The sequence below is a fragment of the Trichoderma gamsii genome (assembly GCF_001481775.2).
Source record: "Trichoderma gamsii strain T6085 chromosome Unknown Scaffold_16.2, whole genome shotgun sequence".
Taxonomy (NCBI): domain Eukaryota; kingdom Fungi; phylum Ascomycota; class Sordariomycetes; order Hypocreales; family Hypocreaceae; genus Trichoderma; species Trichoderma gamsii.
The window spans coordinates 23,083-48,872 of record NW_020171353.1 but is presented as its reverse complement, the minus strand read 5'-3'; the positions used below and the strand labels follow the sequence as shown (position 1 = coordinate 48,872).

The following is a 25,790-nucleotide window of genomic DNA, read 5'->3' as shown; positions in this document are numbered from 1 at the left end:
AATAATACACGATACGCATTCACATTGAAGAACAAGGAGCCTATAGTTGAAAGTAAAATAATGTCGTAAGTATATTTCTTCATATCCTATCCAAACGAAAAGAAGAAAGATGGTAATGGATTTTCCCACCCATATATCGCAAAACCTCCTTGAATCGAAAGTATTATGCCTCTCTCTCTCGTTCATCCCAATAGTCTGTCAATCGTCTAGTCTAAAACCCGTCAAACGCCATGCAGAATCTCTTCAATATCAAAAACACAAGATTTCTCCTCCTTTTTTTAGTCTTCGCCTAGAGCCTTTACCAGCCTTGTCCAGGAGGCTTCGACGATTTAGATGCCCCTCTAAAGTAGTTGTACTGCATAGGATCCGCTTCCGGGGTTTCTACGTCCTCGTACTGGGGAACGCCAGCGTATCCTCGAGGCCCGCCAATTCCTGCACCAGGAGTCTGGGCTGGCGAGCCTACCGCTGGACTCCGAGCTCGATCCAGGGGTACTTCTTGATAGCCTCCAAAGGCCCTGTCCATACCAGGGCTTTGTGACCGCTCATGAGATACATTTCGATATGACGCGGGTGGCACCATGGCAGGGCCGGCAGCGTTGTGCACCAACCCAGACGAGCTGGTGTTCTCCTGAGCATAGAGTGGGCTGCGATGCCTGTTTATTGAGTCCTCGCCATAGGGGCTGGGTCGGTAGGCTGTTTCGTGGGGCGGCGGCAGTCTCACGTTTCCTGGTGAAAACGGCGTGGCATGGCGGTTGGATGGCGTCCCCGGCCTGGAGCCGCTGTCCATCGAGCCGGGCGTTCCGGGCCGGTACCCGTCAAACTCCTTGCCGTAAATCTCACCACCACCGTGCTCCTCAGTAAACTCTGCTCGGTTCTTATAGTACTCAAAGTCCATCTGAGACTCCGAGACGTACTCGAATCCGGGCACTCCATCGGCTGCCTTGCCTGGCTTGCCACCCTGCATGGAATTGAGGGCATACATGTCTGAATAGCCACTGACGCTCATCAAGTCGCCGGCGGGGCCCACCTCCCTGCCATCCGTCAGTCGTCCCGAGTAGATGGATGGAAGCAGATTTTGCGCCTTCTGGTGAACCATGGGTGTGATGAGAGGCTTGTACAGAGCGGGGTGACCGAATCGGCTGGCAAGCTTCTCGTTTCGGAGATTGTTCTCCTTTTGCGCAGCATTCTGACCATCCTGTCTAATGGCCCCTCTTGTCTTGTAGTATCGCATGCGGTCGTCATATGCCTTTCCGCAGTAAATTTTGAAGAAAATCAAGAGTACTGGCAGGGGGCACACGCAAAAGAATTGAAGGTGCGTTCCCTCTCCGCGAACCCAGCACGTCAACAAAAAGACGCCGTTGGACAGAATCGTGCCAAAGATGAAGCGATTGAAAATGACACGCCAGAACAGACCACCCGACTCCGTTTTGGTGACGAAGCGGTACAAGATTAGATACTTCTTGAGGAAAGAATCAATGGTAAAGTACAGCGCCGTTGCTATGAGGACGAGTGGCTGGATGCCTGCGAAGCACAGCGTGACCGTCGAGTAGTACAGGAAATAGCAGTAATAGCTGGCATAGTCAAACGCCGGCGGCGCTGTCAATTCAATGAGTTCTCGGGGCGTGGGGCTAGAAAAGGTCTTTGTGAAAAAGGCATTGATCAACGGCCACATTTGAGCGAGGTCGATGGCGGCACCAAGCTGTCGTTGCAGGAGATAGGTGATCCAAAAGGGGCTGTTTCTGCAAAAGGCAATGAAAATACTGGCAGCAAGATCCTCCTTGATAATCGCGTCCCACGCATTCTCGCCCTTGTCAGCGTCGTTGATGACGGAAACCACAAAAGACCAGATGACGCTGAAGAAGGAGAAGACGATGAGGTTGTTGATGACGAAGAAGGAATAGAGCTTGGCCATGACGTGTCTCTCACGTCCCGTCTTGGTCTTGTCTCCTGCCCTGATAGACAGCCGGCGGAAGATGATGGGGAGAGCCAGATAGACACCGGATGTAATGGCAGGTGAGGCAATTCCCTGGACAATGCCCCAAAATTTGGTGTCTGACTCGAGAGAATTCTGGAATCCCTTCCAGACCTTGCCCAGGTTGCTCAAGTTGACGAGGAAGATGGCGATCATGGCGTTGGGAGCGATCCAAAAGAAGGTGAGAAGGATGATCCAGAGACTGTTGAACCATCTCCGGCGACTGCGAGTGGAGCTGGACAGTGGCATATTGGGCCAGATGATGTCGATGGGCTTGGGCGCTAGCTTGATCGTCGTGCCATGGGGCTTCTTCCGGCGGGTGAGGTAGGCAATCTCGTGCGCCTCGGCGACCTCTGAGTAACTGGCAAAGCCAAAAGGCATGGAGCTTCGTTTGTCAACACTAGCACGGACCTCTTTCACTTCCACCTCGAGTTCTCGAATTCGCTGAGTGTAGTACTCAATGGCATCCAATCGCTGGCCCTTTGGGTAGGTTCCATACGAACGATCCTTCTTGGAGGGCTTGCAAGTAGGTCGTGGTGGCAGGCTACTAGGGTTTTTTAGATATTTGGCCAGTACTTTTTCCAATTTGCGAACGGCTCGGTCGTGCGCCGCAATGAGGTCGGGAAGATCCTTGACGTTTCGGGCAATGGCAGTTCGCGCAAAAGACGAGTTGGGAGCGACGCCATCGATGATTCGCGCGATACCCTCATCAGAACATCCTTGCTTAGGAATATCATATAGCTGTTTGATTGGGGCAAACGGTCAGCTACTCGTTGTAATTTGGAGGGGAAGAAAGTATAGGATCACAGCATTGAATATAGACAGGGCTTACCATGAGCGTTCGCGAGTGCAGACTATTTTGGTAGTCTTCACTCTGAAAATACTTGCGACGAAGCTGCGTGATTCTGCGGTAGTTCCACCAAAGGAAGAAGCAGACGACAATATCGAAGACCCAAGCAATGACGACCTGGGACCACAAAGGGCGACCCCAAACATTCAAGGGCGTGATTTGCAAAATCCAACTGGTCGAGTCTTGGACAGTATTCGAATCTGGTGTGGACATTTTATAATTGACGGGAATGAGAACACTGACGCCGATGATGGCGAGGATCACGAAGATGTTGCGACACATGCGCATAACGCGCAAGAAGATGGTGGCGTCCATGCCAATCTGCTGCATCAGCTTTTCCTCGTGCGTGCTCATCAAGGGGAGGACCCATGACCATGGCTTCTTGCCCAGAGGCGGCGGAGCGTGCTTCTCGTCGGCATGCTTTAGCTTGGGGGCGTAGACGGCCTGGTTGTAAGGTCTCAGGAAAGAGAACAAGAGGGCGACGATGGCTGTAAAGCCGAGAGAAGTACCCAGCGCAGAGTAAACGGAAGCCGATGCGAGCTACAAGGAGGATGTGTTAGACAGAGTAAAGACAACAAAGAGAGGCTTCGGCCTGGAAGCGCCCGCCCACGAGGCGACTGTAACTGACCGTGCCTGAGAAGGGATCTTTAAGCAGATTCAGAAGCTCTTCGGCGGGAGTCTCGCCGTCGTCGCGCGCCCGAAGCCATTGCCAGATGGGCTCCTGGAAGGTCATGTTGCAGGCGTGTGCGCCCGTCTAGGGCAGAGAATTTTGTAATTGATCAAAATCAATCGACAGCAGCAGTAGTAAGCGAGAACAAGGCGCGTGTTTCTCCCACACAGTGGAAGCGCTCGAAACAGTTCTGCAAAAGGCTTTTTGCGCCGAGCAGCAGAATCCGTGGCCAGTCGTTGCTCAATCAAGAGCTCGAGGGCTGGTGGAGGAACGCGTCGAAGGCGTAGGCCACAAGTTGCGCAATCCAAGAGAGTTGCGTCACCAGCGTGATGTCAGGGGCAATGTCGCTTCGGATGATGCCTGTCCGTACTAGGTCGCTAAATCGAGTAGCGAGCAGCGAGAGAAAACGAGAGTAAAAGGAAAAACGAGGGAGGAAAGAAAAAGAATAAAGAGGCCAAGGCACCGGCGCCGTTATACAAGACAACAAAAACGAGGGACGCTCTCCGCTAGTGAATCGCAGATGAGCCGGGCATTTGGATGAAGAAGAAAAAAACCAAGGACGCCGAAAGAAAGAGGAAAAGCTCGGCTGGACCAGGGGTCATCGGATGGGGTTTCGAGTGGACAGGTGAGCAGGAAAAGAGGGAACCTGACCAGGATGGGCTCGATTCCTGGATGGGGATGGTCTGCCCGCGGCTCTGGCAGCGCTGAGGATCACAGATGGCATCGGGGCCCAAGCTCTGGGATGGAGAAGCGAGACAGTTGTGCAGGGAGAGGGTCCGCCGGTGGCTGCTGGAGTGTCTAAAAAAGATGGGGATTCAAGGCCAAGTGAAGCAGTCGTCGAAGAATCGTGTATCTACAGAAGAAAAAAGAAGGTGGTCACGCATGTGCAGTCCCTGGAAGTTAATCGACAGTGACACGATACCCCGAGATACGTGGGCGTCCACTGATGAGCGCGGCGGCACTCCGTATCCTTGCGTACTGCACTACTAGTAGTAGCTGTCAGGGACCAACGAACACCAGAATTACAGGTGCAGCAACACACTCAATGCGCTACAACATCGGTGGCCTCTTTACACGCTCCACGCATCCCAGGCAAGAAACACTCGGCCCAGCTTTGCTGACTTGATTGGAAAACTGGAGCCCTTTGTTTCAGCAGACATTTTCCTTCCCTTTGCTTTGTTTTACGCTTGGCCCAAGTGGACGACTTGCGCACAACGGCCAGACCGCAGGCGCGCCACGCCATTGGCCTCGACCCCTGCCGGCGTTGCCCCTTGTGGGCTCCTCTCCAGCGCCCCTCTGGCCGCGGTGGCCACTAGAACGCAGAACAGGAAAAAATTAGGCGTGGGCAGGTTGCTATTTTTGCGACCCCTTAAAGCCACTGCAGCGTTAGCGCCCTAGGCTGCTGTTTTAGCATCGAGCGGTTCCCTCTGGCGGTGGCTGTTTGATGCCAGGCACCGGCGGGGTGGGGCGGGAGGGATAAACGGGCAGATGGCACGAGTTGTGAATACGAGCCGTGGCATCTCACTAAGATGCTAGGAAAATCAGCAGGACACGAGCCGTGGCAGCTGCAGAAATCTCGTGCAGTGCATTTGCGCCATAGAAGCGCTTGGGCACCGATGCTGTAGATGGACCAACGCAGGCGCTTGGAATTGAACGACAAGACAACATGCGAAGATAAACTCTGCACTACTGCCACTGTCAAGGTCCCGCAACACCAACCGCGACTAGCTCTCTCAGCTGCATTGGCTTGGTGACATTCAGTGACCAGTCGGATTCTTGCACTCAACCTCAAAAGTGTAGTTTATTTTTATCTTAATCATCTTGCTATTCTTACTACATACGATACTCTATGATCAACTCGTCTCATCTCTTGCTTACTGCTGCATGAGAAATGCAGGTGCATATGTGCGTCCATATGTCAGTCACCCGGAATGCCTTCGTGCCGGCTCTACAGATCATCGCTCAGCGGGGTGGCCTCTGAGTGATCCTCGCTGGGATGAGTGAGCAAAATGCCTGACAAGTTGCTGTTTTCGCCACCATGTCCGCGATCGACACTCGTAACCGCCCTCGGTGCAACCAGCATCTCGATCTGAAGACAGAGGCCAAGCCGTGGGAATCGCCCGCGCTTTTTGTGGCCTTTTTTGCCTTTTCACAATGAATCGAAAAGAGACGCTGTAATAGTACCTACACCATCTATAATTATTCCTTGACTCTCACCGCAGCGCATATGGCCTATAAGCACGCACAATTCTCGGGTCTAACGGCGGCAGGGCCACGAGCTGGGCGGCTGTAGCCGATCTGTGCTTCGCCACAGATGGCGACGATCGTCCAGCTACCCCGGCCTTGTGTCGTGGTCGATTGCTGGTCGATTGACGAATGGATGGTAACATATACTGCTGATACTACGTGTTCACCGGTTCGCATATGCTTCTGAAAGTCAAGATGGCACGCGCATCTCATCTCCATGTTGTTAAATATAGGTTGGTGTGCCTCGTATGTAATAAAACATGCAGGCGGCGCTTTATGCGTGGCTCCTTGTCGATACGGTTATCGCGGTCGTAGAGTCCAAATTGGGCTTACAATCCCTGCATCGCCCTGAACGGCTCTAGTCCAATACTAGAATCTACAAAGTTGACCCTGGCGCTGGAGATGTCATCTTCAAATTTTTGTCTATCGTTTCCTTACAGCTCGCTTCTTGTCTGCGTGTAAGCAACCACTGCTTTCAATTCCTTTCTTCATCATGCGATACTCATGCACATGAATACAATTGGTGCGCCTAGAATACTTTTATCATATGCATCGTATTCTCACCGTCGCAGATACGCTCTACATAGAGGCCTCCATTCTGTAAGTTGTGAGCTGAGATGGAGTCTATACGAGCAAAGTTTGAATCTTGTAACTAGAATCGGCAATGATTTTGCGCGCATCAAGTCCCGGCACCGTGCAGTGCAGGCATGCCATACTGCCTTCTACATGTATCCAGTTCAATCCTTCCCCTGAGTCCAATCCCAGCGACAGCGTGCAAGCCCCTGCATTGCGTCCCGCGGCGAGCCATTTCATGTGGAGGCATCACTCCACCAGGGAACCTTTTATTGTCCGTCTGTCCGGGGGGAACAGGGGGGGAGCTGTTGAGTTGGTGATGATGCTTTTTTGGGTCACAGAACAAAAAGAATAGTATAGATAGGTGTACAGAAGTAGGAATAGAGCAATTAACTATATTTACTACAACTACATAAAATACCTTTTATGTATTACATAGGTATATCGTAGAAGCATTACATGTGATAACAGTAGTAGAAACAGTTGAAGAAATAACGAACAGTAATAGACAACTCTAACATAAAACGAATATAATGAGCTCTCGTAGTGTCAAACTATATCCCATAATTGATAGAGCTGCATCGTCATAGTTTAAACTTCCATCCATATTTTTCATATCTTTAACCAATCAGCCATCCTCTTTACCAATATATATCCCTGGCCCTTGATATCACAGACTTTCTTCACTGCACTGTCTTTATCGACGCTGCTGAACATCTTCCGGCCACGGCTGCTGCCGCACAAGATTCACACACATGAGCGACTTGAACCGCCCACGATTGCTATACCTCTCCACCATATCGCGGCACTGGTAATTCTCCTCAAACACCAGCGGCGCAGAGGAAATGCCCCTGCAGCCACCGTGCCAGTAGGCCCTGCACTCGACATACTGCGTCACGCCCAGCCTGGTATCCCAAACGCGCAGCGACACCGACGGCATCCTCGCCGTGTAGCACCGCCCGAGCTGGATGTGCGTGACCTTTTCGAGGGGCGGGCAGCGCTCGATGTCGTCGTTGGCGTACTGGTCCTTGCAGCGGCAGTCGAAGGGGAAGACGTTTGTGATGTTGGTGAGGGCGCGCTCGATCTCGTCCATGCCGCGGAGGGTCCAGGGCTTTTTGGCCATGCTGCCGGTGTTGAAGAAATGGGGCGGCTTGACTTGGCGGGGGAGGATGCCGGCGAGGGAGGGGACGATGAGGAGGATGGTGAGGATGAAGGAGATGCGGAGACGCATTTTGCTTGTTGGTGAGATTCTGTAGACTTGTTGGTTCAACTTCGTTTCGTCTATAGGAGAAATGCCTGGTGGGCGTAGATTTTGAGACTGGATTGGTCTTGGAGTTGGAAAGCTGGGATCTGGTGAGTAGAGGAGTTATGCGTTATATACCATAGGCAGTACCTATCAGGCACTGCTTTGAGTTTTGAGGCTTTTGAAGCCCTTCAAGCTTTGGTCCTCTTTGTGACTTACAAGTAGAGTTGCAGTGGCTGGCTCTACATTAGGTACTCATTCACGACATGTATACGCTTGTGCGTGGCGGAGTTGACATGACTGAAGATAGTATATATGCGCCACGCTGGTATAGATATACTCCAAACTGTCGGTGGATAAGGAACTAGATACGAATAAAAAGCCAAGAGTTATAGTTATATGGCGTACATGCTACATGCGATAGATTTTGGTGAGAATATCTGCACAAAATTTGAGCACCGTCAAGGAAAGTATAACCGCATGAGTCAGTGCAGAAGACAGTTGGAAGCTGGATATCGTCTCCTCTTACGCGCGTCATGCATCTGTGATAGTATTCATTTACGTAAGGTAAGGGAAAGTATCTTATGGTCCAAGGCCAGCGTTTTCACTAAATATATATCGATCCTGAGAGGCTCTTCTAGTTAAGGGTGAGAGACTCTGCCTTGCCCATCATCACAAGGAGTGTTAGGAACAGAAATAGGGACCTCAAAATGAAAATACACGCATAGACTGTGAGGATAGTGCGCGTAATGTTAAATACGATTGCATACTAATGGCAATAAATTCGCCACTATTGCTCCCTACCTGTATCTGGTGGCTGCTCCTATCGGCGAGTATACTTTCTTCAAGGTGGACTAGATGTTGCAAGTAGATGGTGTAATTTATCCCTCATCATATGCAGACAGCGGTCAAATATTACAGCCGAGCGAATCCAGGGTTGAATAAAGCACCCAATTCACATCCAGTATCGGCCATGCCAATCTTCAAGTAGACCAGAATCGCTTACTATAACTGCTAAAGCTTCGTATGTTATCAAGCTCCCACTACTTACAGCGCGAATGCAATCAACTAAGAATTTGGAAAGCCAAGCAGTTACATGAGGCATACAACATTGGCCATAAGCCCCATCATGCCGTGCCATGGGCAAAACTTTTTAGCTAGCTTGGGACAAATATACAGCGACCACCCATGACACAAGAAAAAAATTCAAAACCCATCAAACAAGCGAACCATTTTTCGCCGTATCACCGTGGGCCTGGATCCATTTTGGCACTAAAATCAAGTGGCGTTAAGCATCGATCAAGGAAAGAGAGCCAAGGAAAAGACATAGAAGAAAGATGGAAAGGAACGTGAAGTCGTTGTTTCAGCCATCACTCTCAGGCCTCCACTGGCCCCTGACTCCGGGTCTTGCGCGCCGTCTTCCCCAATGCCGGAGGAGGAGCTGCCTTCTTTTCCTTGCTGCCGTTCTTCTTAGGGCGGCCCGGCTTCCTCGGAGCTCCACCGTTGGAGCTTGCCTCGCCATCGTCAATCTTGGCCTTTTTATCTGCCCGCTCGCTCTCGTCGGAGTCTTCTTTCTCGGGAGCAGTAGCAGAAACATCAGCCGGGCCTTCGGCCAGTTTGCGCTTCTCTCCGATGACAATCTCCGATACGTCAGACTTGTCATCGTCGTTGCCGCTTTGGAGAGCGCCTGCCATCTCGGCCGGCTTTGACTCGCCATTTGGAGTCACAGGCTTATCGACAATGGAATCAGGGCCATTGTCGCTGTTGGGAACAGAGGCTGCAGGAGTTGGCAGCGGCTCTTCAACGCCAGTGATGACCACGGGTTCTTCTTGTGGCTTTGGAGACTCTTCTGTCTCCATGGAGATATTTAACTCTGGTTTTGGCGATCCATTCACCGATTGGTTGGCGGGTGTCTCAGGGACAGATTGGACCTCGACGGGTCGTGGAATCTGATGGGCCTTCTTAAAAGCTTCAATGACGTTGAAGGGCTCCGTCGACGACTTCGCGTCTTCAACTGCTTTTGTTTCACCAATGATCGGAAGCTCTTTGGAGGGTTCAGCTTGAGCTAGGGGATTCTCAGAGACTTCTGGCTTGGCTGTGTCCAAAGTCGGAGCTCCAGCGAGGGCCTCGGGGGCTGTAGGCTCAGGCGCGCCAACTGTTGATGAAGCTGTCAGCAAGAAGGCTTCCCATCAGTACACTTTACAAAGCAGTGGCTGTGTTTAAAGCGCATGGCGGAATGAAAGGGCGATTTCCCAATGGAGAGGATCAATTGGGTTGGATTATGATAGATCGAGGATGCGCATAATCACACGCGACGCGGGTCACACCCAATCGCATACAGCGTCACGACACACGTACCTTTGTCAACAGCTGGAGCGATGCTGTCAGCCATGATGGATGATGTTTATGACGTAAGTCTATCAGATAGGCGTCGCGCGCCAATGATAGGATAGCGGGCTAGATGGAGATGCTGGGACACGGCGTAGATGTAGATGCAGGCGGTCGGGGAGTTGCGCACTGCTTGCGAGATGCAGATGGATGGCAGCAGAGGCGCGGGTGCACTGGGAGCATGAAGCAGGAGGATTGAAGGAAGAAGAGGCAGCTTCACCGCAGGAAGTCGGTGCCGGTTCCACAGGCAGTCGATACTACTCTCGTCCCTGTACCATAATTCCGAGGTGAAGTCGCTCGCCCGCAAGTCTGCCGTGGCGAGGAACCTTGCCGCGAGAGCCATGGGCAGCAAGGAGACATGCCGGCGGCGCCGCCTGTGGGTATGAGAGCAGCGCTGATTCTGATTTGCCTTTGCGCAGTCAGACAGAGCAGCAGATTCGTCATAATCAAGCTCCACAGTGTTTGCGCTCGCTCGATGCCGCCGGAGCGACAGCTGCCAGGGACTGTGAGACTGGGAGCGTGGCCGGCCAGGTCACGGTGTGAATTGTCGCGATCGGGACGGTGGTTTGAAGCAGCAACTCTTGCGGGGAAACCTGCAACCTTGCTGGAGGCGACGCCACCGCGAGCTTTCAGCTCCGTATTCGTCCAGTCGCCAGTGCATCCGCCAGGCCAAGCGGGGCGCTACCGATGCAATGCACGTCTGTTCGGCTTTTAACAGGTACTGTACGTTGTTGTTACTGGACAGTGCCTGGAATGGAGCATTGACAAGCCGGCACTGCAGGGCAGCATGGATATCCCAGCACCGCCTGTCATGTGGTGTGGCTGGCTTGTCTGCAGCAGTGGTTCACCGAAATTTCCATGTTTGAGATCCTCGGATGATGGATGGGACGATTATGTTGTCTAGAGCTTCCAATGGATGGAGCAGTTGTATGCAACTCGCGCTGCGGCGTTCAACATGCCACTGTCGCAACTTTATATCCCAACCCTGTCCATCGTCAGCCCGTAGATAAAGTCAAAACGCAAAAATTAGACCAAAGGTGTTTTGTCAATCCGTACAAGTCAGCTATGCCAAAATGAAGTCGATGCATCAATTTTCGATCTGTAATACCGTAATCATCAATTTTTGGAGCATCAAAAAGAGAAGAAGACGCTGAAGAGCTCCAACTTCCTGCAAACGACATCCTCACATGCGTTTGCTTAGTCATCAACCCAGTGGCCCCTGAACTGCCACTTTTCGGCTACCCGCCAGCTTCCAGAAGGACAGCTATCACAGCTGCAGACGCGCAAAACCCAACTTCAGCACACTCCTTTATCGCCAATTAACGCGTCTCTTTTTTCCTTCTTCTACTTTTCTGTTTCTAGCGCAAAGACGATAATCATGGCACCTGCAAAGATCACAAAGGACAAGTACTCGGTCATCCTGCCGACGTACAATGAGAGGAAAAACCTCCCCATTGTGGCATGGCTGCTGAACCGCACCTTTACAGAGAAGTAGGTGGTGACCGGATCCTCAAACTCTCAGGCCAAAGAACGCATTGGATATGAATGTATGAGCTGACAGTTCTGCTCCTTCGTTTACAGCAACCTGGACTGGGAACTCATCATCGTCGACGACGGCTCCCCCGACGGAACCCAAGATGTCGCCAACCAGCTCGTCAAGGCCTACGCTCCCCACGTCGTTCTCAAGCCTCGCTCCGGCAAGCTGGGCCTCGGAACGGCCTACGTTCACGGCCTGCAGTTCGTCACCGGCAACTTCGTCATCATCATGGACGCCGACTTCAGCCACCACCCCAAGTTCATCCCCCAGATGATTGCCCTGCAGCAACAGGGCCGCTACGACATCGTCACCGGCACCCGTTACGCTGGCAACGGCGGCGTCTTTGGCTGGGACCTGAAGCGCAAGTTTGTCAGCCGCGGCGCCAACCTGTTTGCCGATACCGTGCTGCGACCGGGTGTCAGCGACCTGACGGGCAGCTTCCGCTTGTACAAGAAGAGTGTGCTGGAAAAGGTCATTTCGAGCACGGAGAGCAAGGGATACACGTTCCAAATGGAGATGATGGTTCGCGCCAAGGCTATGGGATGCACTGTTGCCGAAGTGCCCATTTCTTTCGTGGACCGAGTGTACGGCGAGAGCAAGCTGGGTGGCGATGAGATTGTTGAATACGCCAAGGGAGTGTTTTCTCTGTGGCTAAAGGTCTAAGGATAAGGAGTGAAAAAGGGCAGAATGAAGGATGTATCATATGGATTGCTACGAGTTGGATGGGCCGGCGTTTATGTCACTGAGAAGGGTAGTCTCGTTTCTAATTAATCAAATATACCATTGCCATTTTTAGCAAAAATCAACGCTATAACACAACTATGCCATCAAGATCAACTCATCTTACATGTTCCTGCCTCCTGTCACCATGATGACTTGGCCTGTTACATAGGAAAAGAGCGGACTCGCCACGGCCAGAATCGAGCTCGCAGCCTCCGTTGCAGTCCCCGGCCGTCCCAAGGGAATATCTGAAGGCGGCGCTGAACCAGGCTTGCCTCGCCCCGGCACACCCAGCGCAATCTTCTCGCCGCCCGGCCCAACCACAAACCCTCCATCCTCCTTGGCAGCCGTCAGGCGGGTCTGGATATACCCAAAGGCAACCGAATTGGCCCTCACCCCAAACGCCGGGCCCCATTCCTTGGCAATCGTCTTGGTGAAGCCAATCAGCCCGGACTTGGCCAGCGCATAGTTGATCTGGCCCGCGTTGCCGTGCACGCCCGACGTCGACGACACGGTAACGATGCTGCGCGGCTCGCCGTCCTTGACGCGGAAATAGGGCGCCGCCTCGCGCACCATGTTAAAGGGCGCGGTGCAGTGCAGCGCTATCATGGTTTCCCACTGCTTGTCCGTCATTTTGTGCACGACACCGTCCCACGTGTAGCCGGCGCCCATGACGAGGATGTGGATCTTGCCGTTGCCGAAAGAGGCGGCTTTGGCGATGAGGGCCTTGATGTAGGACGAGTCGAGGATGTCGCCGCTGAAGGAGATGGCTTGGCCGCCGGTTTTGCGGATGGATTCTGCGACCTCATCGGCTTTTTCTGCAGACTATGAGTAAAGTTGAAAAGAAGAAAAGAAGATTGTTATTTACGTACTGGCGTCAATGTCTGCGATTACGACTTTTGCGCCCTCATTGGCAAAGAGGCGGGCGGTTTCGGCGCCGATGCCTTGGCCTGCGCCGGTGATGATGGCGGTTTGGTTGGCGAGGAGGCCTTTTGGGTAATTGAGGTGGCCGACGACTTGTGAGATTCTGTCTGCCATTTTTATCAAATTTGAAATGTTATATATGTGAAGAAATAAGGAGTATTGGTTATTGATGAGGAATAACTGAGGCGGGATGAAGTATTAAGTGCTGCTTGGCGTACCGAGGCTCGCGGCTGGCGGCGTATAATGGAGCCCCGGTGTGTGGGGTATTGATATCCGGGGTACAGGAATTCTCCTCTCTGGGTTGGAGATCGGTCTCTGATATCCGATCCGGCTATTTGTTATGTACTTTGTTAGATTGGTAGTAAATAATACAAACGAGAATGTATCACCTCTTTTGAGAGTCGTGGGCGCTGCGCTCTTGTACGTTGACGAACAGCTGCCTTTTGTTATTTAGAAGAGACCTTGGTTAGAATGTAGTCACAACATATATTAGTCCACCTAGACACAAACGCTATTTATTCTAATGTGATATTCTATAAAGCCAATTGTACAAATTGATCATCTCGAGAAATGTGGCAGATTAGAATGCAGTATGTTCATCGTTCAGAGCTTGAAATCAGCGTTCGTCTTCTCCCACCCAAATGGCGATTCTTCCATGTTAGCAACCTTTTCCGAAAGTCTGCCCTTAAATATCCGGTTCCTTTCTGAGCACAACTCGTACGTTGTCGATAGATTAAACAAGAGAGTATGCGATGATAGACCTGAATCGACTAGTTTCTCCAGTATTGCACGACCCTAGCATCATATCAGTATGGGCGTTGTCCAAGCTAGCCGTCTTCGCAAAACTCACCTCCTGAATTCGTCCAAGATAGATCAAACAAACGGCCTGGTTCACTCCAACCATTTCATCTACCGTCATTATATCAAACTCCTGCCATTTCTGCAATGCCTGTTCATAATTCGAGTCTGCCATGTCGCACAAGGCCAGGATTATCTTCTCAACGTTCTCGGTATCCTCAGAGCACTGGCTTGCACACAACTGTGCATTCCGTGTGTCGCCAAGGTGTAGCCAGAGCAGTGCCTTTGATAGAGCGAGCTTTCCGTCGCCTCGATCTTTCAGACTGCTGAGGTGGTGCGCCGCGCCAGAGAGATCGTCCATCTCAATCAGAGCCCCTGCAACTTTGATGCCCAGCTCATGGAGCCGTGACTTCCAGAGCTCTCTGGCAGAGTTATCATGCACCAGTGACGCTTTTCTAATGTTTTCCCTGGCCTCTTTGGCGAGATCATGATAGCTCATGACAGCGCGACGGGGGTCTCCAAATCCGAGCGCCTGCAGCCGCACGTGTAGTACGCGTAGCTCCCATGGCACAAGATGCTCGTTTGTGGTATCATCTATATATCTCCGAGGGTCGTTTAGGTCCTCTAGTGCCTTGGCCTCCTGAGCTGCAAGCGACGTGGCGTCAATCAAGGTTAGGCAGGCAAGTCGGGTATACAAAAGCCTGAATATCCTGTTGGCATCATGGGGATCGATGCTGCTCCCATTTATGACTGAGCCAGTCAGCTCTTGGGCTGCCGCAATGGCCGCTGCCCGAAAATGGCCTTTGGATAGTAGCTCGTCTATCGGTACTTCTGGACCAGGCTGCTTCTGTGAGTTTCTGAATGCAGGAGGGATGTGTTGGGAGTTGAGGGGATGGTAGATTTCAGGCTGTAAGAGAAATTCAAAGTCCTTTGGCCTCGATTCTCCCAGTTGAGGAGTCGGAGAGGGCGGAGCCTGTCGAGGATGCGCTGCGTTGGAGGGAGATCGCGCTGGCGACATGAGAGTTGGGCTCAGCTGAGAGGCTGAAGCGGTTGGAGATGTTAGTAGCCCACTGACGCTCAGTTAGAAAGAAATGTCAATCAAACTTTGGTGAAGTTTGTGTCCAATAAACTGACTTATCGACGTCTAAAGGGCCCTTCGTGGAAGATCGTGGTCTTGTTGCTGTGTATAAATGTCAGTATGTTTGCAGCGTCTCATTCCCGCAGTGTATCGTGAGCAGCGATGGAGGGGCAGCTGTCTATAAGGCAAAACATGTGTATTCGTCATCTAAACTGCAGACACTTGATATCACGTACCACGAGTAATAGATGCTTTGTTTCTTCTATGGCCCTGCTCCTGGGGCGGAGTATTCAGAAGATCGCTCATTATGTCCCAATTTCGCCTCGACTTAGATATACACGATTGGAGTTGTCAGGTTTACGGGCCAGTGACATGAATACGAGAGGGCGGTATGACGGTCGGATAAACATCGGCTGTTCCATCAACTCTCGAAAGCTCAAGGGTAGCAACATCATGCATATTGCATCGTGCAAGATGATTCAACGAAGAGTCTACTAAAAGGCGCGCAAAAGTTCTTTGCGACTCGTTAACCTTCTGGGTTTTTGCCACGCGTCCATATAATTTGAAATGGAAGCTTATGCTCCATTTTAACGGCTTTTACTCTCCACGTAGAAATGAGTATTTCTAGATATAGTACATAATGCTATTAAAAAAGATAGAGGCTATACAATAGCATGAACCTGCTACACACTATAAGCTCAGCTCAGACTCCAAATTACGAGTAAGAGAGGTTTTTTTTATTTCAGATTTTTTCGTTCAACTATCGTGAAAATCTTTGGTGTGAGGCTGGCATTTCCATACCAGCTGCTAAAAGTATATTTTTTTTCGCACTGAAGCCCCACCAAGTCGCGGTTCTCAGACCTCACTTCTAAACTCAACTTTTTCTCACACGCGACGCACTATGAGGACCAGAAGGTCAAATCGCACAAAAAAATACACGCTCGACAAGTACGACTTCCTCAGCTCTGGAGACGAGAGAGAACAGACTCCAAAGCGTCGCAAAACTGTAGATGACAATGACGACAATTTTGAGGCGCCCGCGGAAGAGCGGAGCGCTGCAGAGGAGGATGAAGATGAGGACGAAGAGGATGTGCAGATGAATGATGATAGCGCCAGCGAAGTCAATGCGAGAGAGAGGCCCTCTCGCCAGCGCCCCAGATCAACGAAACCCCCCAGGCCCTCGGATCCTGGTGAAATGGAAGTGACGGGATATTTGGACATCGAGCTCATCCCTCCAGAAGGTCAGCACAAGGGATATGTTGGGCCGTACGAGAGAGGAATGCGCGGCAAGGCGCTGGCGAGGACCTTGTATGGGCCTCAGCCTGAGCGCATAGAGATGGCTCACACGCTGCTGGAACGATGGAGCGGATGGACGCTGTATCCGCCAAAGGTGCCGCAGGGCGAGGATGAACCGACAGACAAGGGCTTTTGGATCTCTGGTGGCCTTGAGAAGGAAGCCCGTCTTGCCAAACAGTGGTATGAGCAAGTGAGCAAGGGTCTGCCATCTGACGATGTGTGGTCAGAATTATCTCCTGAGGAGTCTGTGATGTACCGATTTCCGCAGCTGAGCATGCCTGTTTTGACGGGACCGCAAGAAGAGCAGCAGGAGATGCTGATGGAGCCAGGGACCAGCTATCCTCTGTCGCAAAGCAATATCCCGTTTGATCAAGATGAAGACGAGGACAAGGTTGAATGTGGATGGATGCTGGATGTTGGCGGCCTTGTCTTGGGCATGGACTGGGCGCCGAGACGAGACAAGAACCCGAAACAGCTGCTTGCCCTGGCCGTCATACCCCAATCCGACCAGGACTTTTATAATTACGAGGAAGAATCTGTGAAGCCTGGTTTTCAGCAGCAAGGTATTGTCCAGATTTGGGAGTTTAAGAGTACCAAGACAGATGAGGGATTCACTCGTACGTCAAAAGAACCCGCAATGCTGCGCAAGACTTTGTGCTTAGACTACGGAAGGGCTCGAAGGGTCAAATGGAGCCCTTCTTGTAATCACGTTGCGGTCCTCTCGAGCGACGGAAACGTCTATGTTGCGGATGCTGGGGATCTTGATGGCGACGAAGAGGGAGCCTACTGTAAGCTCGAATCATTAACCTCTGCTCTCTCTTTTCCGTGTAATTGGTACTGACGAAATTATAGACAAACTAGACAAGCCGTTTGCGGTGCTCAACTTGATTGACGAATACAGCATAAAGGCTACTGCAATAGCGTGGGTCAATTGCAATCGAATGGCCGTCGGATACTCTGACGGGTCGATTGCCCTATGGTCGATATACCCGCAGCGTCTCCTGTCTCGACATCCAGTCCATCACAGCGACATCATCGACATGGTGTCTGGATACCCAACATTACCAAATATTATCGCTTCGATTCCAGTGGGCGGCACCGCCAGAGTCATTGATCTCCAAGCTCCAAGTTATGAAACGACTGAAGCCCAAAGACCATTGGTACATACACAGCCAGGTCTCTTGGCTTACAGCGACCATCTTCTTGGTTTCTTATCCATATATCCATCTGCTAGTGCGCTGAATACGATTATTGGATTCTTACATCATGCGCATTTCCCTGTATGCCGGAGGGTGTTTACAGGAGATAGCTTTCTAACATGCCTGGCTGTTGGACGACTTCACCCCTTTTTGCTCATTGGTGCAACAGACGGTTCTCTATGGTGTCTCAACGCACAAACTGAGGTCTTCAGCAACCGTCACGAGTCAACAGACAAGATACGAGTCTTTCAACATGAGCACCGGCCAGGACATCTATTCCCTCCGGACTCTCCAGCGGCAGCTCGCGGCGTCTGTCGCATCCTGCACGGCTTTACAGTGGACAGGAACAGAAACTCAAAACCAGAGGCAAAACTGAGCGCAAAGAAGGGCAAGAAATTACGGGCTAAGGAGCCTGCTGAGGTTGCGGTAGAGGAGGGAGAAGGCGAGGAGGACGATGACGAAGCTGGCGACTTGACTGACCCATTTCGCGCCACTCTGCATGAGGCACTGACAAGAATCACTGCCATTGAGTGGAATCCCAATCTAGATCATGGATCTTGGGCGGCGGTGGCCATGGGTTCGGGACTTGTACGAGTGATTGATTTAGGGCTGGAGAAATACCCCGAGGCGTAATTTTTAGATGACATTTTGGCGCGAATGCCGTGTCTATATATATACATTTATGTATGTGCCAGTTCTATGTTCTAATTGTCTTTTTCTATACTTACAAACACTGGGAGCCCATGCCCGCGTGATGGTGATCAAACGCCTTTGCCATGCCGTAAAAGTGCGTGGCCGCCGCAAAGAGGACAAACATGTGGAATATCTGGTGGGAGCTGCCCCAGATGTCAAAGGCTCCAGGATAGACTCTCTCTGGGAAGCGAGCCTACAAGTTGAGAAAAGTTAGAGAGTGCAGGTGGAGATGTGAACGAACGGAGGGGATGACAAACCGCGTAGAGGACTGCGCCAAATATGTACAGGAGGCCTTGCAAGACGACCCAGCTGAGGCTCATTCTATCTTCGAGAGCTTGGTAGCCGAATTTGAGGAAGCCGTGGCAGATTGGGATGATGCCAGAGAGGCCTAGGCTGATGAACATCATGGCACGGTAGGGTCTCCAGGCGGGGGTTCTGAACTTGTCGACCCAGGAGACGGCCACACATCCAATACCGAGGATACAGATCTGTGGTTGTTTAATGTGTTAGAGATCAAAAGTCCTCCCGGTATAATAGAACAGCACAGCACATTTAGGTTGAGCGTTGCATGAAAGTCTACTCACCAGATACAGATATCCCGTCATCAAGATAGGATGGCAGAAGAAGCCATAGTACAGCGTCGGCACATAGCTTCCCACAATCAAAGCCACGATGCCCGTGTAATCTAGTTTATTTCCCCATCTGGCAATCTCCTGACTATGATCCGTCAAAGCATGATACGTGGCGCTCATGCCGAGACACACCACGGCACTGCCAAAGAAGCACGCAAAGACCAGCACATCCGACGAATTGGCCGTCTCATAGCGCGGATGAATTACAAGATACAACCAAGTCGCGGTGATGATGGCAACGATGGCGCCGGCGAGATGCGACCAGATGTTGACGAATTCGTTGTGCAGGTAGAAGAGAGAGCGGGCGGATTCGGTGTAGGACGGGCGGGTGGGCCGGTAGCCGGAGAGGATGAAGGAGTTGTCGCGGCGCCAGGCGGGGAGGTCGTCCCAGAGGAGGAGGAGCTTTTGCTCGACTTTTTGCTCGGCGTGCTTGACGGCTGAGAGGAGAGAGTTGGAGGAGCGGCGTTTGCGGAGGGAGTTTGAAGGTGAGGATGAGGCCATGGTGATTATAGTTGGCCTTTCGCAAAAATAAGAGTGTCTTTTGATCTATCTATGATTGAAAGTTCAAAATTGATTGAAAATGAAGAATGGTTGTTTTACTTTAGTCGAATCATTTTTTATCAGACTTTCATTTCATTGTTGAATAGAGATTTTCAGTGAGTTGTTGGGAAGTTCTGCATGCGGGCTTGTCGCTCGAGATATTCGGGCCTGAGTGGACCTTTCGGCGGAATGGTTGGGGGCCTCGGCGCTGGCCGGAGACTTGCAGTGCGTTTTATCGGAGGCGATTGCACATGACAGGTGCTGGTAGAGGCCTGTGACAGATGACGCTAGATTGGCGGGCATTTGGTCTTTATACTGCTGTCTATATCCAGTGGTAGAATATCGACATTAACAAACATTAGCACCCAGACTATGTATGAAATAGTTCATGAGTCAATACGTAGTCATTAGGAGTTGTGGCATAATGTATCGCCAAGAAACGAGGCTTGCCTGGAGGCCTCTGCAAATATGTTCTTCCCAGCTGAGCGCTTGCAAGATGCAGGCATATACTGGGTGGACATGTGGAGTTCAGTATTGCAGGTACAAAAATTGAACATCTCATAGCCTCAAGCCTTGACGCCAACTGATTCTCACTCAGCATCACTTCTCTATTGTAGAGTCGCTCCTTCAAGCGAAGCGCGGCGCATCGCCGGTGTAGACTCTGAAGGCACAAATTTCAAATCTCAGTAGATATCAAATCAGTATATAAAATATATTTCCCAACGCCGGATAACATTCCCTGCGGAAACTACAGATCTTTTATCCTGAAGAGCGGATGCAGCCGTTCCATTTGATCCAACAGTCGATGCCGTGCATACATGTAGTCATCTACCACAGGACATCCTCTTGTAGCCCCCCGTATTATCGCAAACTTCGCAGCAGGCTCATGTAAACGTTTCCCAATAACATATTGCTTCGTCGTCTGTCGTCTATTTCTTGCCGCTCTTCTTGATGCCCTGGGTGCCAGTGTTCAGAGGGCCTCTGCCGCCGGCCTTGGCAGCCATCTCCTTTCGCGCCTTCTCGTCTGCTGAGTGTCAGTCTACGCTGTGTCGCTGTGAACCTCGGTGGTCGGGAAACAGTAAGGGGGCCGTACCAGCCTTCTTCTTTTCAAGGTAAGCCATGTCGTCGTCGTCGAGGTCCTTGTTCTGCTTCTTCGGGGCCTTTAAGGGCTTCGCCTTGCCGCCTAGAAATCTCGGTCGTTAGCAATCATGGAGGGGCAGTTGGCGGGGCTGCAAACAGCAGAGCGAGGGGGACAAGAATGTAGTTACCTTCTCGGTTAGCACCGCCCATTTTGAATGTGTAGATAGAATAACTGCGGGAAATGAAAAGACGGCTTTGCAGAGAATCTCGAGCTGAAAGGTTGCTTCTTTGACGTGTGAGTGGCAGGTGGCAGATCGTCAGCCCCAGAAAAAAAAGGCCTCCAAAAGCCAGCCCGAAAAGTTGGGCGGTGAGACGGCTGCAGGGACTATTGCTTACCTAATCACGCTAGGCTGAATGATGCTTGCCACTCTTCTTGCTATCTGAAACCCAACCGCCGTTATCTCGAGACCGTCTCGCCATTGCTTCGCAAGTCCAATCGCCTTGCTGACTCGCTGCGTTTTCTTTTCTTCGTATCTTTTAGCTACTTTCAACTTGTTCCAATCTTGAGAATCACTGAAACTACGGCAAAGCCGCCTGAAGCCATCGTTCACCGGCACTATCTTGTGCCCATTCTTTGGCGAGTCAAAACGCTGACCTGGTTGGACTCTTCGCCTGCCACGCGCTTGCTGTCTTGATCTGTTACTGACGCATTCTCTGTTGATATTGAAAGGGGAGCCCACAAGAGGCCCAGAGGGACAAAAGAACCAGATAAGAAAGACATCAGAATGACGTCCAGTTCCGACGAGGGTGAAATTGTTGAGAGAGCTGGAGATTTGAAGGCAACTTCACTGTCGCACGCGGATAGAAACGGTGTTGACCGTAAAGACAGACAGCGGAATAGAAATTCCTCCCCCGATATCGATTCGACTTCAAAACACAACAACTCGTCTCGAAGAAGCCGCTCGCCGCGAGGTTTCAAGCGGTCGCGTGACGATAGGGATCGCCTCCCTCCCAGGGCCCGAGACCAAGACGCTCGCCATGATCGCGGTGCTTCCGACGACCACCGAAGGGATGACTACAAAAGATCCCGTGTAGCATATGACGATCTCGACCGGCCTGCATCACGTACTGCGAATCAAGGCTACGACTGGCGCAGTCGTAGGGACCGAGAGCGGGATCGAAGCCGCGAGCGGGATCGATACCATCGCGAGCGGGATCGATATTCAGAACGTTCGCCTCGCCCTCGGAGCCCGTCGCCTCACCAGTACCGCCGCGGAGACAAACGAGGTGGCGATCGATTTGTCCGAGAAGGCTTCTCTGACCGACCCGATTCACGGACATTGCGTTATGATGATGGTGATGTGAGCACTCGGGGCAACAATTCTGCAGCTAGGAAAGCCTTCGCAGGAGATAGAAACCAGGCACTGGAAAATGATGCTAAAACTCACAAAGGAACAACTCAAAACGACGGTTCTGGGCCTGCCGCTATCTCAAGGTGAGCTGAATACCCCCTTTCTGCCCCTCGCTGCCGCGAAAGTCGGACAAGACAAGCTGATGCGATAATAGAGAGGTTTCGATGCCGGATGAGCCCGAGGTAGACTACGATGAAGCCGAAGCATTTGATGAAGAAGCAGAAATCGAACGACGTCGCAAAAGACGCGGTGAGCTGTTGGCAAAATCCAGCTCTGCAACGCCTCTGCTCCTTCATGCCGTTGGAGCCGCCACTTCCAAAGCTCAAGCATTGTCGCCCGCATCTTTACAGTCGGATACGCCGCTACAGTCTCAGCATTCAGATAGCAAAGCGTCCCAGTCGCCAGGCTCAAGTAGGTCTCATCCTAAGCTTGACTCATTGACAGTGACTAACTTTGTCAGATTTTCCATCACCTCGATCGCCCATGTCGCATGACGCGCCCTCTCCTGGAGGCATTGATCCCTTTGACGATAAAGATCTCATGAACTCTCATGGAGCAGTTAAAGCTAACGACGAGGATGGCCCTTCTGCCGCTGATTACGACCCTACTGTCGACATGGTCGAAGACGAGCGTCGCCACGAACTGCGTCATGGACAAGTCGTCATTCATGGTGAACCCGAGCCTGTGGCCGTGCTTGAGCAGAACCCTACAATCGATGTGCCCAGTGCGCCTCCACAAAAGCCATCTGCAGGCGAAGGAGACGATGACGACGATTTTGACATGTTTGCGGAAAATTTTGACGAAGACAAGTATGCTAGTAAGGCTCAAGCCAACGACACGGCAGCATCTGCTGAAGCCAACGATGCCGTAGAGGCCGCCGATAAGGGAGGTATTCTCGAAGGTGACGACAAGGATGGCTATTACAAGATCCGTATTGGTGAAATTCTCAAAGGCCGTTATCAAATCCAGGCTACACTCGGCAGGGGTATGTTTTCTGGAGTTGCTCGTGCGGTTGACATCACCACCAAGCAACTTGTTGCTATCAAGATGATGCGAAATAACGATGCCCTTCGAAAGGGAGGCTATACTGAGATTGCGATTCTTCAAAAACTCAACGAAGCGGATCCCGAAAACCGGAAGCACATTGTCAAGTTTGAACATTCTTTCGACCACCGAGGTCATCTGTGTTTGGCTTTTGAGAACCTTAGCATGAACTTGCGTGAAGTTTTGCGCAAGTTTGGTAATAACGTAGGCATCAACCTGAAGGCAACAAAAGCCTACGCATATCAGATCTTTGTCGCCCTAGCCCACATGCGCAAATGCAGCATCATCCATGCCGATTTGAAGCCTGACAATATTTTGGTCAACGAAAATCGAAATATTCTCAAGATTTGCGATCTTGGCACAGCTATCGATCGCTCTGATGCCGCGACTGCGCATACCGAAATTACACCATATCTCGTCAGCCGCTTCTACAGAGCCCCTGAAATCATCCTAGGAATGCCTTACGACTATGGAGTGGATATGTGGTCTATAGGCTGCACTCTGTACGAGCTGTACACGGGTAAGATTTTGTTCACGGGAGACAGCAATAATCAGATGCTCAAGACTATTATGGAGATTCGTGGCCGAATAACGCCCAAGCTGTATAAACGTGGTCAGTTGTCAAGTGTCCATTTTGACGACCAGGGACAGTTTATCAGCATTGAGCGCGACAAGGTTCTTGGCAAGGTATGTACAGTAACCCGGAATTTCTCCTTTCTTATTGAAGACTATGGCTAACAATTACACGTATAGACGGCACTGCGACCTTTGAACATTGTCAAGCCGACACGGGACCTGCGTACACGACTCTTGGCTGCTTCGAGCGGTATGAACGATGCTGAAAGTAGGGAGCTCAATCACTTCATCGACTTGTTGGATCACTGTCTAGCCCTGAATCCTGACAAGCGATTGAAGCCAGCTGATGCGCTCAAACATCCATTCTTCGTCGCTCGATCCGGAGTGCCCCGGCGATAGGTTTACCGGGTGTGAAGCGATTACGAAATCTAGGAGGAATGCGACTCTGCACATACAGATCCACTGTTGGAGGGTTTCTCAACTTGCTTTGTTTTTCTATTGGCTAAGATGATGGCTGGTTATGTTACAAATTCTGGTGTTTAACGGGAAATATACCTTTGCTCACGCTACAAAACGCTTGGAGCTCCTACAGATGCAGGAGTGTTTTAAAATGCTTCATACATATGAGACCTGTTGTGTCTCAGACGAGACGCTCGTGGACATACAGAGATCATTTATATCTTAATACAATACGGTATATGTATAAAACATATCTTTGGCGTACGACACATTTCGCTTATGATTGCTCTCTATATAGTTTTGTGTAATACCTGATATATCATACTTGAATTCATATTATGAGAAAATATCACATGCGAATCGTGTCTCAGTGTGACTGGCATACAGGCCAAGCCTCTAGCACCACGAACTTTGGACACGACCACAGGAAAAGCAAGGCCTGCAAAAGCACTTCAGTGTCATGCTACTACACGTACACGCTATGTTTGTGCAACGCGCCTCACTACTTGGCTTCCTACGTGGCACATGGGCCAGCTTTTGCCACATATTGGAGACTGTCAGAGATTTCGTTGTTATGCCGTCGGGCAGAATCTTGTGATGTGCGAGTTGTCAAGTTGTATTGGGGTAGGTTAGACAGCTATGCGATTTTTAGCAAATAGCTAGTCTAGTCATCGTTGTATGACGACGGATGCGACTCGACGCTGTGTCGCTTGGAAACACTAATCATAGGGAGCTACGAGTGCTGGGACTTGTGGATACACTACGCTACGCTGGTGTGGCAATTTCCCGAGAAGGATGGTCTTGATGTCTTACGAGGTATGATGGACGTTGTGTCAGGCTGAGGGGTTGGTGAGGGATATTTGATGTGAGGGGGACGATGGGCAAGGCTTGTTAGGCTTTTGTGTGATGTCGTATGTAGAGCAATGAGATGGAAGACGTGGCGAATGTAGATGATGCGCAGGATAGTGTATGTAGGAGGGTAAAATTCGGTGTTACGAGGTTGACTGGATTAAAGAGGCCTTGTTTGAGTGTGCAGGGAGAAATTGAGAGCGTGTGACATGAGATGTGATACTAACAGGATGAAGGGACTAGAGGTGATCTGCGGAACTGTTCTTTTGGCGTTGAGGGAGTAAACCTAGAGATTTTTAGCGGAGACTAGACAGAAGACACTTTTGGTCGATCTGAGGTTCCATCGTCCGGAGAAAAAAAGAATACTGGAAGTGATTGTTCATGATACAACTCTTCGTCATCGATTGGGTCAAGAGCTTGTGCTTACTCCGGTTGATGTCATGAAGCGGCGCTGATCTTTCTTGTTTAGCGGTAGAATTGGGGGTGGGAAGAGCTAAAAGCTGGAGCTTTGCTTTGAGCTTGATTTTCCTTGGCATGCCTTGCTTGGGTCCGATGGATATCAATAAAAGCAAATCGGGCAGGAGACTACTGAGTCTTTTTGCCGCTGGTGTCGTCGTTTTTAGTCGGATATGATGTTGGGATTTTCGGGATATTAGGCTATCTGGGTGGTTAGTGGTGGGGTGCCCTTTTCTAGGGTTTTAGTGACGGGAGTATGATTGAATCGATTAATCGGCTGGGAGAAGCATGGCTTAGTTGGGCTGATCTTGATACGGCTTGTGAATAAGGGATAGGAGGCGTGGAAAGTGAGTGATGTGGATTGAAGTTTCAAGATTCGCGTACAGGCATGGGTCAAGATGGCTTCTTGGTGTTGCATTCAGTAGACTTGGAAATTAAGCCCAAAGAAGCTCCAGCCTCTCAACTAGAACATTCTTGGCATCTTTTCAGTTTTTAGTTGAATTCGGTAGAGTGCTTGGCAGTTGTTAGTTCAATCGCGAGACCCTTGGAGCCGG

At 50.9% G+C, this 25,790-nt stretch overlaps 10 protein-coding genes across 10 annotated transcripts; 3 read left to right on the top strand and 7 right to left on the bottom strand.

Annotated features, from left to right (window-relative positions):
• Positions 1 to 298: 298 nt before the first annotated feature.
• On the bottom strand, positions 299 to 3,555 carry TGAM01_v205173 (hypothetical protein; the record flags this gene model as incomplete). The annotated part of the gene is made up of 3 exons (XM_018803437.1): positions 299 to 2,713; positions 2,805 to 3,362; positions 3,451 to 3,555. The coding sequence occupies 3 exons, from the start codon at positions 3,553 to 3,555 to the stop codon at positions 299 to 301; spliced, it is 3,078 nt and encodes a 1,025-aa protein (XP_018663475.1).
• Positions 3,556 to 7,009: 3,454 nt separating this feature from the next.
• On the bottom strand, positions 7,010 to 7,543 carry TGAM01_v205172 (hypothetical protein; the record flags this gene model as incomplete). The annotated part of the gene is made up of 1 exon (XM_018803438.1): positions 7,010 to 7,543. One exon carries the CDS (start codon positions 7,541 to 7,543, stop codon positions 7,010 to 7,012), a length of 534 nt encoding a protein of 177 aa, XP_018663476.1.
• A 1,388-nt stretch (positions 7,544 to 8,931) lies between these two features.
• Positions 8,932 to 9,947, bottom strand: TGAM01_v205171 (hypothetical protein; the record flags this gene model as incomplete). The annotated part of the gene is made up of 2 exons (XM_024549588.1): positions 8,932 to 9,710; positions 9,914 to 9,947. 2 exons carry the CDS (start codon positions 9,945 to 9,947, stop codon positions 8,932 to 8,934), a joined length of 813 nt encoding a protein of 270 aa, XP_024405621.1.
• A 1,374-nt stretch (positions 9,948 to 11,321) lies between these two features.
• Positions 11,322 to 12,143, top strand: TGAM01_v205170 (dolichol-phosphate mannosyltransferase; the record flags this gene model as incomplete). Its single annotated transcript, XM_018803440.1, has 2 exons — positions 11,322 to 11,434; positions 11,525 to 12,143. 2 exons carry the CDS (start codon positions 11,322 to 11,324, stop codon positions 12,141 to 12,143), a joined length of 732 nt encoding a protein of 243 aa, XP_018663478.1.
• Positions 12,144 to 12,323: 180 nt separating this feature from the next.
• On the bottom strand, positions 12,324 to 13,238 carry TGAM01_v205169 (short-chain dehydrogenase; the record flags this gene model as incomplete). The annotated part of the gene is made up of 2 exons (XM_018803441.1): positions 12,324 to 13,018; positions 13,073 to 13,238. 2 exons carry the CDS (start codon positions 13,236 to 13,238, stop codon positions 12,324 to 12,326), a joined length of 861 nt encoding a protein of 286 aa, XP_018663479.1.
• A 489-nt stretch (positions 13,239 to 13,727) lies between these two features.
• TGAM01_v205168 (hypothetical protein) lies at positions 13,728 to 15,306 on the bottom strand (the record flags this gene model as incomplete). Its single annotated transcript, XM_018803442.1, has 4 exons — positions 13,728 to 13,919; positions 13,975 to 14,992; positions 15,057 to 15,102; positions 15,237 to 15,306. 4 exons carry the CDS (start codon positions 15,304 to 15,306, stop codon positions 13,728 to 13,730), a joined length of 1,326 nt encoding a protein of 441 aa, XP_018663480.1.
• Positions 15,307 to 15,901: 595 nt separating this feature from the next.
• Positions 15,902 to 18,128, top strand: TGAM01_v205167 (hypothetical protein; the record flags this gene model as incomplete). Its single annotated transcript, XM_018803443.1, has 3 exons — positions 15,902 to 16,913; positions 16,959 to 17,084; positions 17,149 to 18,128. The coding sequence occupies 3 exons, from the start codon at positions 15,902 to 15,904 to the stop codon at positions 18,126 to 18,128; spliced, it is 2,118 nt and encodes a 705-aa protein (XP_018663481.1).
• A 91-nt stretch (positions 18,129 to 18,219) lies between these two features.
• TGAM01_v205166 (hypothetical protein) lies at positions 18,220 to 19,321 on the bottom strand (the record flags this gene model as incomplete). Its single annotated transcript, XM_018803444.2, has 3 exons — positions 18,220 to 18,381; positions 18,446 to 18,676; positions 18,773 to 19,321. 3 exons carry the CDS (start codon positions 19,319 to 19,321, stop codon positions 18,220 to 18,222), a joined length of 942 nt encoding a protein of 313 aa, XP_018663482.2.
• A 968-nt stretch (positions 19,322 to 20,289) lies between these two features.
• On the bottom strand, positions 20,290 to 20,650 carry TGAM01_v205165 (hypothetical protein; the record flags this gene model as incomplete). The annotated part of the gene is made up of 3 exons (XM_018803445.1): positions 20,290 to 20,384; positions 20,454 to 20,543; positions 20,629 to 20,650. The coding sequence occupies 3 exons, from the start codon at positions 20,648 to 20,650 to the stop codon at positions 20,290 to 20,292; spliced, it is 207 nt and encodes a 68-aa protein (XP_018663483.1).
• Positions 20,651 to 21,225: 575 nt separating this feature from the next.
• On the top strand, positions 21,226 to 23,871 carry TGAM01_v205164 (CMGC/DYRK/PRP4 protein kinase; the record flags this gene model as incomplete). Its single annotated transcript, XM_018803446.1, has 4 exons — positions 21,226 to 21,935; positions 22,007 to 22,263; positions 22,313 to 23,583; positions 23,650 to 23,871. The coding sequence occupies 4 exons, from the start codon at positions 21,226 to 21,228 to the stop codon at positions 23,869 to 23,871; spliced, it is 2,460 nt and encodes an 819-aa protein (XP_018663484.1).
• Between the last annotated feature and the right edge of the window lie 1,919 nt (positions 23,872 to 25,790).